Genomic DNA, 13,820 nt, shown 5'->3' with positions numbered 1-13,820 from the left:
CGACGGAAACACATTAGCGACGGAGCTGGGACACCGGAAGAGACGTTTGTTGATAAAACATGACCGTCATGTTTCCACCTCAACCTGGCTTCTAGCAAGGTGGACAAAGAGCAACAGTTTGAGCTACAAACGTCAGATTTCAAAAATAAAGTGCTTACCCATGTCTCATTTCGGTCAGAAATAATGCCGTTCAACCAGAATTACATGCCGCTCCCGGATTGTTTGATAAAAAAAAGCATTTTTATACGACAGATATCTGCTTTCCATTGTGTTTCCTGGTTTTCCCCAAATAGTCAGGTCCACTATGTATTTTTGTTGGATTTTTTGGGAGATTAGTAAAACTATACATTTTTGGAATCTTCAGATTATGGGGAATCCAAAAATCTTTGTTTGCATTTGCACAGACACATGCAAAGCCGCCATTTTGGACGTTCAAAATGTCCGACATAAAATACATAATTTGCGCTATCTTGGCTTCTAGACAACCTAGAAACCTAATTAAACATGCCAATCCTATGTTTTCTGGGTCAAGGAATCGACTGAGTAAATGATGGCTGTAAAATGTTCCGGACCCCCATCCCCTTTCTGGGGGTTATCTATTTTGGGACCTCCCAGAACAGTACGCCAACCAATTAATGTCTGATTTTCATAAAATTAGAGTTTTGTAGGTTTTAAAACATCCTGAGTTCATTCATTAGACTGTTAAAGCAGCCAGAATAACTGTTCTGACTTTTGGTTGTCTTTCCTCACCTGGGACCCCCTAGACAGACCCCTGAGCCTATCTGCAGGCTCTGCTCCTGCTCCAGAACAATGTTAAATTAGATCATAATTGAAGCATAAAAGTTGTTGTAGCTGGGCTCTGAAAACAAAAATGATTAAGCAAAATACCAGGGGTCTTCCTCAGGGGGTCCGGGACCCCTGAGGGGTCCTCAGAGTTACTACAGGGGGCCCACCAAATCTTGATGGGAAAGGATCTTCTTTTTTACATTTGAAACTTTATGTTTTTATATATCCTGAGTATATGTATTGTACTTCGATGATTTATTAGTATTCTCAGTATTATTTATAAAAATGTTGTGTTAGACAGTTATGGTTGACAGGTGTTACTGCAGGGATTAAGGTATTGCAACTTCTCACTTTGGGTGTGCAGACTAACGTGTCAATTTATTGCACTGCACTCACACTGACAACACAACACAACACAACACAACACACACACACACACACACACACACACACACACACACACACACACACACACACACACACACACACACACACACACACACACAACAACAACTCCAACACACACAATTCAATTCAATTCAAAGGAGCTTTATTCAATGAAGGGTCAATGAAGTGGTTAATGACTTGGTCATCATCATCTGGCTTCAAGTAGGCATTGACCCATGTCTTTTTGGAGATTCCAACTGCCAGCATGAGAAAAATTGTGTAGGCCAAGGAACCCTTGTCATTTGTGACATCCAATAACTTGAGCTTGCTTGAATATATCTATTTCCATCGGAGGAGGACATCGGTGTCGGGTGACCAAACACATATGTCTTGCAAAGCACCATAAGCTGCAGGGGCAAGGACTTGATGAGGAATCAGGATATCAGCCTCTTCATGTGTGTGCACTTCCACAAAATCATGTCCCTTGATGAAGGTATCGTATTATGATGCCTACTTTGTCATACCTGACAAATTGCCCCAAGCTTCGATCAATCGAAGAAAATAGATGGCATTTAGAGAGTGGAGGGTATGTTCTAGTCAGGTGTCTTGCCCTCCCTGCTCCAAAGGCAGTACTTGAGCCCATCAAATTTGGCTGCAAAGCAGGTTGCACTCCTCCCTGCAAATGCTAAGGTGGAGACTGTCAACACAATTAGGGAGGACATGTACAGTATTGTAGTGAATCTCTTTGGGCATAATTGACCATGGGCTCTTTAAGAGGATAGGGTGAGGGTTTTGGGGTGACAATAACAGAGGTGTGTGTGTGTGTGTGTGTGTGTGTGTGTGTGTGTGTGTGTGTGTGTGTGTGTGTGTGTGTGTGTGTGTGTGTGTTGTCAGTGTGAGTGCAGTGCAATAAATGGATACGTTGTTCTGCACTCTCAAAGTGAGAAGTTGCAATACCTTCATTATGTCAAATTCTGGGTCTGGCCCTTGCCCTTCCCCTGTTCTACCACACTTTGCTCACGCCCTCCCCTCCTGTGAACCTGATTGTCAATCTGAACTCCTCCTGGGTTCACAGCTGTGAGCTGTTGCCGGATGACTACCTAGTTGTCCATAAAAGGGAATTGGATCCCCTGGCATCACAGGGATCTCCATATATGGGCATAAAGGGGATTTGGTTCCCCTGACATCACAGTGAGCGGGATGTCAAAGTGTGAGAGTCAATCAACAAAAAAGCGCTACCCGTCCAGACAGACAGATAGACAGATACGGTCAAGATGTGACGGTTCTGATAGTAAACTGCAACCTATGATCGCAAACTGCGACCTATGGTCGCAATAATCCCAGGATACATAAAAACATTCAAAATTTCAGTTTCAAATGTGAAAAGAAAAAAGATCCCATCAAGATTTGGCGGGCCCCCTGTAGTAACTCTGAGGACCCAGCAGGGGTCCCGGATCCCCTGTGGAAGACCCCTGGTATTTGCTACTACTCATTTTTGTTTTCAGAGCCCAGCTACAACAACTTTTATGCTTCAATTATGATCTAATTTAACATTGTTCTGGAGCAGGAGCAGAGCCATTACTGACATAGGCTCAGGGGACTGTCTATGGGGTCCCAGGTGAGGAAAGACCCCAACCAAAAGTCATAAAGGTTATTCTGGATGCTTTAAAAGTCTAATAAATGAACTCAGGATGTTTTAAAACCTACAAAACAACTCCAATATTATGAAAATCGGACATTAACTGGCTGGCGTACTGTTCTGGGAGGTCCCAAAATAGATAACCCCCATAAAGGGGGTGGGGGTCCAGAACATTTTACATCCATCATTCATTCATTCATTCAATTCCTTGACCCAGAAAACATAGGATTGGCATGTTTAGTTATGTTTCTAGGTTGTCTAGAAGCCAAGATAGCACAAATTATGTATTTTATGTCAGCCATTTTGAACGTCCAAAATGGCGGCTTTGCAGGTGTCTGTGCAAATGCAAACAAAGATTTTTGGATTCCCCATGCTCTGAAGATTCCAAAAATGTATAGTTTTACAAATCTCCAAAAAAATCCAACGAATAAACCTTTATTAAACATAGTGAACCTGACTAAAAGAAGGTCTCGTTTCCCCAAGGTCCCCAGGAATTTCCAATTGCATCTTTCTAGTTATTTTTATTTAGAGCGTGCCATATACACGTCCAATATTAAAAGGCTTGCATATATAATAGTTGATAAAGGAGAAAATAAGAAAATAATTATTACAGACAAGTGCTCTTTAGTTGGGTTCACTTGTCATATTACTGTAGTGTCATTTTGTTCCACACGAGGGCAGTCTAACCACAAGGGAAGTTACAGGGAGTTATTAGGGGTCCAGGGAGACTAACTGGATAACACAGCTGCATCTGGTGGAAACGCATTACATTTACTCAAGTACTGTATTTAAATATAAATGTACTTTAGGTACTCATTCTGCATAATGAGTACTGGTGCTTGATGCCTTGATTACTCAAGTAACATTTGTTCAACAGACAGCACTGCAGGCCTACATTGCAGTAGTGATACTGATACCTTTACTCAAGTAAAGACATTTAGTACTTTTTGCACCACTGCAGCCACAGGTGTGTCTTATTAGCTCTAATTAACCAAGTCAAAGGCCTGGACTGCCTGCTGCTGACAAAGAAGCCGCCTAGTTTATTTTTGGTTTATTTCCAACAGTGTGTGGGTCTCAGTCGGAGGTGTTGGTCAAGTCAACTCAAGGACAAGGTCGGAGGTGTTGGTCAAGTCAACTCAAGGACAAGGTGCAATAGTTTGCAGATCATTTGTCAAGTCATTACTTTACTGCTTCACTGGATAAAATGTTGAGGAGATTCAGATCCCAGCTGGTAACTCAGGTCCTCAAATGTGGATTGTCCACATGGACAGAACTTGAGCTGTTTAGGCTTTTTCAAGCAAGAGAGAAGATGGTTTCTAAAAGCAGTTCATCTTTGTCAAAGGAGGATGGACACAGAATAATGGAAGCCATGCTGAAACCGCAGATAAAGTTAAACAGAACAGGTAGGCCTACTGGTGTTTGTTATGTAATATGTAGACTTTCTTTCATCTTCAATAAGCCCTGTTTGAACAGGAGAGAGAATGAACAATGACGGGAGAATTAGGCGATTTTTAGCCTCTGTTGGGGCTAACTTGCTAAGTTGCTATAGCCTACTATGGAATAATTCCAGTCAGACAGAGTATACTTTATTTCACAAGCCAGTCAAGGGTCTCCTTAGGGCCAGAAACAATAATAATCAATTCACCATCCACAAATGGCCTACTAACTGAACACAGCATATAAAATCCACTGCACACAAGGTATTAACGTTTAAAATACAAAAACATTTAAAATACATATCATGCATTATTTGTTACAAATAAAGGCCAGGTGAGAGTTGGTGGTCAATTAAAACTACTGGCTTAACTCAAGGCATAAAATGCCAATGTGTAAAATGTCAGTTTGCAGGTAAGTGGGGCTGTGCAGCTAGACAAAAACGAAATAAAAAGGCTAAAAACATCCAATACCACATCAAGTGACAAGAGGGGTTCTTAACACTCGGGTGACTGAAAAAAAAATCACTTCCACTCTTGACTGCATTTATCAGTCAAATTGACAGGTAAATTCTCTCCCTTTTGGCCCAGGAGAGCAACACCTCCTCCCCTGCTGCCAGCGGGTGTTCTATTGTCTTCCAAATGAGAATTAGCATTTCAATTGACCTCTCAAATGGAGCGCAAAAGGTGTGAATGTCTTGAGTATTTAGGAAAAGTCATGGAAGGGGACATTTCTGAGACCTTCACGGGGAGAGTTATTGCACTTTGCGATCTCAAAATCGGTCAAAATGACCTGTTAGTCACTTGTGTGTTAAAGGGGAGTTTCGGTCAAAAACGACTTTCCTACCTTTGAAATGATGATCCAGGAAGGCTCTGGGCTGATCCAGGTGTTGTTTTACCCAAAGCAGCATTTTGTTCATTTTTCGATTTTCTCCCCTGCACCCCACGGCTCCAAAACGGCACCTTTTGGGTCAACCCGTAATCCGGTTATTATTCTCGCTCAAAATTCACTTTTCTCGCTTGGTCTCAGTCCCTCATACTGTAGTTAGCATATCCGAGCTACATCAGCTCCTGGTCGCCGCCATGTTTGTTTACAACAAGCTCAACTCTGAACTCTCAGCCCAGGAGAGAAACACTGGGAAATCCCGTTCCCGTTGGGAAACGCGCGTTCACGAGCTGCTGCTGCTGGCCGCCTGCTGCTCTCACAGCTCCACCTCCCTCCCCCCACAGCCTGTTACCTGTTGAGGCAGACAAGAGGCTACACCATACATCACTCTGCAGACTTTGTCGACATAGTTACATCTATTTTCTTTGGCTAAGAGCATTTTTGTGTTTTATTGTTCGTCGGGGAGTCACGCGATACAAAACGGGATTTCCCAGTGTTCTCTCCTGGGCTGAGAGTTCAGAGTTGAGCTTGTTGTAAACAAACATGGCCTCAGGGCTGTCTTCCTCCCAGCCAGTTCTACCTTAGTGCTGCAGACGGCTCCAGAACTCCAGCATGTCGTCAGGGGAAACCAAGTGGCTGGTGACCAGGCGGCTGTACCTGTGTCGTGACCAGGGAACTGGGTACGCGTTGAACTCGTTTGGCAGGGGCGGTGTGGGCTCTATCCCCAGCTTGTCCAGGCACATGCCCACGTACACGTCCTCGAAGCGGAAGCGTGGAGTGCTCAGAGAGGTGCCGTAGATCTTCGCAGCCAGATCTCCGGAGAACACGTAACCGCCTCCTCCGGCGTAGGTGGGGTACGTGTGACCCGGGTACTCCTCTTCGGACACGTACCACTTGTAGTTTTTGTACCGGATCGGCCCCTCGCCCCTTTTGATGAAGCCTGTGAAGTAGTCCTTCACCCCGGGCTTCAGTCTGAGCAGCTTGTGGACGAGGTATTTGGTGTTGACGAAGACGTCGCTGTCGACCTTCATAGCGAAGCTGGCCCGCGGGCAACGTGTGGCCACCCAGTTAAGACCCATCATGGTTTTCAGGGTGAGGTTGTTGTAGCTGTCGACAAAGTCCTGCTGAATAATGTCTTGGTGCTCGAGGCTCTCTGACTCCAGGATGTTCTGCTCCAGGCGTCCTTGCTCGCCCGGCTTCACCCCCAGCAGGAACAACCTCAGGACTCCCTCCTGGTTCTCGTTTGCCCACGTCCGTCGTATGGCATCTCGACGGTCCACATTATGAGCCTCGACGGTTACCAGCAACACCAAGAACGGTGCCGCTCTCCCCGCCGGGCATTTGTTTGCCTCGTCAATGATGTAAGGGAACGGCCCAGGAGACAGCGTGGAGCCGCTCTCCTCTCCACCTTGGCTGGCATTAGCTTCTGCCAACCAGTTCTTCATCGGACGTTCTACTCCTGAGGCCACAAGGCCGAACATCATCAGGCGCAAGAGGAGACTGGCGAGCATGATGGTGTGGTCTTCCCCAACGCATTGCGAGCGGGCACGGCGACTGGATTCTACGTCTAATCAAAGGAGTCGCTTAATTTCAATGGGCTGTATGAAATCTATCTGGATTAGTAAGAGCTCTCCACAATAGGTAATGATTAATATCACTGTAGATATTCAGTGAGACTCTTTTATAATCTTTCTTGAAGAGTGTGTCTTGTCATCATAACATCACTATGAGTTGACCATATTAGGGCTGAAACTATGATTTTCCTTATTAATGTGGTTGCTGACTGTATGCAATACATTATAGTTCTAGCCCAGCTTACCTCTTCATTTCCTGGATAAACTTTTAGCCAATCAGGAAGCAGCATTCTCGGCGACATCACCATTATAGAGTAAGTCCATTGAGTGTAATGGGGGTGTGGTGCTAGCTTGAGGATTAATCAAGCTTCACATGACAATTTGGCTATCCAGAATAAATAGGCAACCACACTTGCAATTTCCAATTGCACCATTATAGTTTAGATTAGTTCTGTATTGTTGGTTAGTTAATACTGTTAGATTGATGATTGGTTCTTGGTTTACCTGTGATCCTAGATGACTGCTTTTATGCATTCGATGTATGTGTTAGCTAGCTCTAACACAGCAGGTACAAATCGGTATAACCACTGGACACATCTGTGATTTATGGTCAAAAAGGGCATGAATAAAATCAAAACTTGCACTGTGTGATTTTTACACAATTCTCCCATGGTATTTCTCTGCGTAGAAGGGCCATTTGATGGGTATTTTTCCCATGTAATTAAGACAATAATAAATACAGTTTCCCAAAAAGATCACTCCCACACAAGAAAAGAGTCCACACCAGTGTAATGTCCGTTTTCTCTTACTGTATATTAAGTCAATCAGCACACAAAATAATAATAATATACAGTGGTGGTACAATAATCAGGTTTCTCTTTGTTTCCTTCCCTTCTCATTTTCTTGGGTCAAAGTTGCTTGTAAATGTTGGTAGTTGTGGGCTCGCCTATAAGGCGAGCACACTTTAGATATTGTCATTATTTATTTATTTATTTATTTATATACTATATCAAGTTCTCCTCAAAACTTCGGTTCCTTTCTACTCCTACATACTTAGTGAGAAAATGAAAATAAAAACATCAATGTGTTCAGTTTACAGTGGCGAAGTGTGCTATTATTTTTTATAGCAATCGGCCAAATGGTGGCGCTGTAGGAAGCCTTCGAAAGTGCGATCTTTGAACAGGTATAGCTCATGCTGTGTTATACATACAGCCATGAAACCTGTATACACTTATGCGTCTCCTCATGCCGAACAACTTTTACCCTCTAACTTTTGACCTCTGACCTTTAGGTCTCCCACAATTCGGAATTATATGAAAAACAGTAAAAATCTATCTCCTCCTGGGTTTTTTTCGATACGCGCACGAAACTTTTTTCACATGAACTTTGGACCAATACGGTCAGATTTATCTCGGCGGATTTCTTTTAAAGTGAAATATAATTTTTTAATAATTCAATAAATATTGCGGTTTTATGCAAATTATTCTTCTGCCTCTAAATCATGCATGCAAAGTTACACGTTCATGGCATTTGGCAAAGATGTGGAGGGTTAGTCAAAGTATCACTGAAACCAATTTTATTCCAATCGGCCAAAGGGGGGCGCTATACGAAGCGTTTGAAAATTCAAACTTCAAACGGGCATAAGTCATGACTCGTTTCGTTTGAAGACATGCAACTTGTTACACGCGTGCTTTGACTCAAGCGGAAGACATCTGTGTCGTTGTTAAGTAAGCTCCGCCCTTCGATTTTCCGCCACTTTGAGCAGTTTGTAAAACGCGTAAACCCGCTTTTATTCTGGAATTTTCGCGTCACGTGCACAAAACATTTTTTTACATGAACTTTGGACCGATATCTAAAGATCTGTCAGATCGGATTTCTTTAACATTGAAACATGCTTTTTTAAATAATTCAAACAATATTGCATTTTTATGCAAATTATTCTTCTGCCTCTAAAACATACAAGCAAAGTCACATTTTCATGACAAAATAGTGTAGAGGGTTAGTTCAAATATCACTGAAACCAATCTTACCCCAAATGGCCAAAGGGGGGCGCTATATAATTTTGAGCAGTTTGTAAAACGCTTAAACCCGTTTTTATTCTAGGATTTTTTTTGCAATTTGCATGAAACATTCTACACGCAATCTAAGGACCTTTATCTAACATGCCTATGAAGTGCACACAAAAAATTATAAAATAATAATAATAAATATAGCTGCAAGCAGCGATAAAGTGTCCAAAGCCAAAAACACCTCAAATCATGAACACAGCCTGGGATGTGCGTGAAATCTTGCAAGCACATTCCCAATAGGTCAAGGAACAGATACCAACCTTCTCACATTGGCCTGTTATAGCGCCACCAGCGGGTCAACTTTTGCACAACACATTTTTGGAACAAAATGGACCAATCTTTGACGTCAGTAACGTCAAAGAGAGCACTGCCTGCGATCTTGACATTTTGTGCTTTTATAGCCATTGTTTTCCGGCTTGAAGCGAGCCCACAATTGTTTCGAAGGAACAATATTTTTCTAGTTGTGGGCTCGCCTAAAGGCGAGCACACTTTAGATATTGTCATTATTTATTTATTTATTTATTTATATACTATATCAAGTTTTCCTCAAAACTTTGGCACCTTTCAACTCCTACATACTTAATGAGAAAATGAAAATAAAAACATCAATGTGTTCAGCTTACTGTGGCGACGTGTGCTATTACTTTATACAGCAATCGGCCAAATGGTGGCGCTGTAGGAAGCCTTCGAAAGTGCGATCTTTGAACAGGTATAGCTCATGCTGTGTTATACGTACAGCCATGAAACCTGTATACACTTATGCGTCTCCTCATGGCGAACAACTTTTACCCTCTAACTTTTGACCTCTGACCTTTAGGTCTCCCACAATTCGGAATTATATGAAAAACAGTAAAAATCTATCTCCTCCTGGGTTTTTTTCGATACGCGCACAAAACCTTTTTCACATGAACTTTGGACCAATACGGTCAAACTAATCTCGGCGGATTTCTTTTAAAGTGAAATATAATTTTTTAATAATTCTATCAATATTGCGGTTTTATGCAAATTATTCTTCGGCCTCTAAATCATACATGCAAAGTTACACGTTCATGGCATTTGGCAAAGATGTGGAGGGTTAGTCAAAGTATCACTGAAACCAATTTTATTCCAATCGGCCAAAGGGGGGCGCTATACGAAGCGTTTGAAAATTCAAACTTCAAACGGGCATAAGTCATGACTCGTTTTGTTTGAAGACATGCAACTTGTTACACGCGTGCTTTGACTCGAGCGGAAGACATCTGTGTCGTTGTTAAGTAAGCTCCGCCCTTCGATTTTCCGCCATATTGAGCAGTTTGTAAAACGCGTAAACCCGCTTTTATTCTGGAATTTTCGCGTCACGTGCACAAAACTTTTTTTACGTGAACTTTGGACCAATATCTAAAGATCTGTCAGATCGGATTTCTTTAACATTGAAACATGCTTTTTTAAATAATTCAAACAATATTGCATTTTTATGCAAATTATTCTTCTGCCTCTAAAACATACATGCAAAGTCACATTTTCATGACAAAATAGTGTAGAGGGTTAGTTCAAATATCACTGAAACCAATCTTACCCCAAATGGCCAAAGGGAGGCGCTATATAATTTTGAGCAGTTTGTAAAACGCTTAAACCCGTTTTTATTCTAGGATTTTTTTTGCAATTTGCATGAAACATTCTACACGCAATCTAAGGACCTTTATCTAACATGCCTATGAAGTGCACACAAAAAAATTATAAAATAATAATAATAAATATAGCTGCAAGCAGCGATAAAGTGTCCAAAGCCAAAAACACCTCAAATCATGAACACAGCCTGGGATGTGCGTGAAATCTTGCAAGCACATTCCCAATAGGTCAAAGAACAGATACCAACCTTCTCACATTGGCCTGTTATAGCGCCACCAGCGGGTCAACTTTTGCATAACACATATTTGGAACAAAATGGACCAATCTTTGACGTCAGTAACGTCAAAGAGAGCACTGCCTGCGATCTTGACATTTTGTGCTTTTATAGCCATTGTTTTCTGGCTTGAAGCGAGCCCACAATTGTTTCGAAGGAACAATATTTTTCTAGTTGTGGGCTCGCCTATAAGGCGAGCACACTTTAGATATTGTCATTATTTATTTATTTATCTATCAGGCAGGCAGTCATATCAAGTATCAAAAAACTTCGGTTCCTTTCTACTCCTACATACTTAGTGAGAAAATGAAAATAAAAACATCAATGTGTTCAGTTTACAGTGGCGAAGTGTGCTATTATTTTATATAGCAATCGGCCAAATGGTGGCGCTGTAGGAAGCCTTCGAAAGTGCGATCTTTGAACAGGTATAGCTCATGCTGTGTTTGAGGTACAGCCATGAAACCTGTATACACTTATGCGTCTCCTCATGCCGAACAACTTTTACCCTCTAACTTTTGACCTCTGACCTTTAGGTCTCCCACAATTCGGAATTATATGAAAAACAGTAAAAATCTATCTCCTCCTGGGTTTTTTTCGATACGCGCACGAAACTTTTTTCACATGAACTTTGGACCAATACGGTCAGATTTATCTCGGCGGATTTCTTTTAAAGTGAAATATCATTTTTTAATAATTCAATAAATATTGCGGTTTTATGCAAATTATTCTTCTGCCTCTAAATCATGCATGCAAAGTTACACGTTCATGGCATTTGGCAAAGATGTGGAGGGTTAGTCAAAGTATCACTGAAACCAATTTTATTCCAATCGGCCAAAGGGGGGCGCTATACGAAGCGTTTGAAAATTCAAACTTCAAACGGGCATAAGTCATGACTCGTTTCGTTTGAAGACATGCAACTTGTTACACGCGTGCTTTGACTCAAGCGGAAGACATCTGTGTCGTTGTTAAGTAAGCTCCGCCCTTCGATTTTCCGCCACTTTGAGCAGTTTGTAAAACGCGTAAACCCGCTTTTATTCTGGAATTTTCGCGTCACGTGCACAAAACATTTTTTTACGTGAACTTTGGACCGATATCTAAAGATCTGTCAGATCGGATTTCTTTAACATTGAAACATGCTTTTTTAAATAATTCAAACAATATTGCATTTTTATGCAAATTATTCTTCTGCCTCTAAAACATACAAGCAAAGTCACATTTTCATGACAAAATAGTGTAGAGGGTTAGTTCAAATATCACTGAAACCAATCTTACCCCAAATGGCCAAAGGGGGGCGCTATATAATTTTGAGCAGTTTGTAAAACGCTTAAACCCGTTTTTATTCTAGGATTTTTTTTGCAATTTGCATGAAACATTCTACACGCAATCTAAGGACCTTTATCTAACATGCCTATGAAGTGCACACAAAAAATTATAAAATAATAATAATAAATATAGCTGCAAGCAGCGATAAAGTGTCCAAAGCCAAAAACACCTCAAATCATGAACACAGCCTGGGATGTGCGTGAAATCTTGCAAGCACATTCCCAATAGGTCAAGGAACAGATACCAACCTTCTCACATTGGCCTGTTATAGCGCCACCAGCGGGTCAACTTTTGCACAACAAATTTTTGGAACAAAATGGACCAATCTTTGACGTCAGTAACGTCAAAGAGAGCACTGCCTGCGATCTTGACATTTTGTGCTTTTATAGCCATTGTTTTCCGGCTTGAAGCGAGCCCACAATTGTTTCGAAGGAACAATATTTTTCTAGTTGTGGGCTCGCCTATAAGGCGAGCACACTTTAGATATTGTCATTATTTATTTATTTATTTATCTATCAGGCAGGCATATCAAGTATCAAAAAACTTCGGTTCCTTTCTACTCCTACATACTTAGTGAGAAAATGAAAATAAAAACATCAATGTGTTCAGTTTACAGTGGCGAAGTGTGCTATTACTTTTTACAGCAATCGGCCAAATGGTGGCGCTGTAGGAAGCCTTCGAAAGTGCGAACTTTGAACAGGTATAGCTCATGCTGTGTTATACATACAGCCATGAAACCTGTATACACTTATGCGTCTCCTCATGCCGAACAACTTTTACCCTCTAACTTTTGACCTCTGACCTTTAGGTCTCCCACAATTCGGAATTATATGAAAAACAGTAAAAATCTATCTCCTCCTGGGTTTTTTTTGTTACGCGCACAAAACTTTTTTCACATGAACTTTGGACCAATACGGTCAGATTTATCTCGGTGGATTTCTTTTAAAGTGAAATATCATTTTTTAATAATTCAATCAATATTGCGGTTTTATGCAAATTATTCTTCGCCCTCTAAATCATACATGCAAAGTTACACGTTCATGGCATTTGGCAAAGATGTGGAGGGTTAGTCAAAGTATCACTGAAACCGATTTTATTCCAATCGGCCAAAGGGGGGCGCTATACGAAGCGTTTGAAAATTCAAACTTCAAACGGGCATAAGTCATGACTCGTTTCGTTTGAAGACACGCAACTTGTTACACGCGTGCTTTGACTCGAGCGGAAGACATCTGTGTCGTTGTTAAGTAAGCTCCGCCCTTCGATTTTCCGCCACTTTGAGCAGTTTGTAAAACGCGTAAACCCGCTTTTATTCTGGAATTTTCGCGTCACGTGCACAAAACTTTTTTTACGTGAACTTTGGACCGATATCTAAAGATCTGTCAGATCGGATTTCTTTAACATTGAAACATGCTTTTTTAAATAATTCAAACAATATTGCAGTTTTATGCAAATTATTCTTCTGCCTCTAAAACATACAAGCAAGGTCACATTTTCAAGACAAAATAGTGTAGAGGGTTAGTTCAAATATCACTGAAACCAATCTTACCCCAAATGGCCAAAGGGGGGCGCTATATAATTTTGAGCAGTTTGTAAAACGCTTAAACCCGTTTTTATTCTAGGATTTTTTTTGCAATTTGCATGAAACATTCTACACGCAATCTAAGGACCTTTATCTAACATGCCTATGAAGTGCACACAAAAAAATTATAAAATAATAATAATAAATATAGCTGCAAGCAGCGATAAAGTGTCCAAAGCCAAAAACACCTCAAATCATGAACACAGCCTGGGATGTGCGTGAAATCTTGCAAGCACATTCCCAATAGGTCAAGGAACAGATA

General features: G+C 41.2%; 1 protein-coding gene across 1 annotated transcript; it reads right to left on the bottom strand.

Annotated features, from left to right (window-relative positions):
* Positions 1-5,712: 5,712 nt before the first annotated feature.
* Positions 5,713-6,642, bottom strand: LOC308302916 (beta-1,3-galactosyltransferase 2-like; the record flags this gene model as incomplete). The annotated part of the gene is made up of 1 exon (XM_080747234.1): positions 5,713-6,642. The coding sequence occupies one exon, from the start codon at positions 6,640-6,642 to the stop codon at positions 5,713-5,715; it is 930 nt and encodes a 309-aa protein (XP_080603360.1).
* Between the last annotated feature and the right edge of the window lie 7,178 nt (positions 6,643-13,820).

The sequence above is a fragment of the Nannobrachium achirus genome (assembly GCF_963921795.1).
Source record: "Nannobrachium achirus genome assembly, chromosome: 18".
NCBI lineage: Eukaryota > Metazoa > Chordata > Actinopteri > Myctophiformes > Myctophidae > Nannobrachium > Nannobrachium achirus.
The sequence above is the reverse complement of the archived record's forward strand: the minus strand, read 5'-3'. Positions and strand labels throughout refer to the sequence as shown.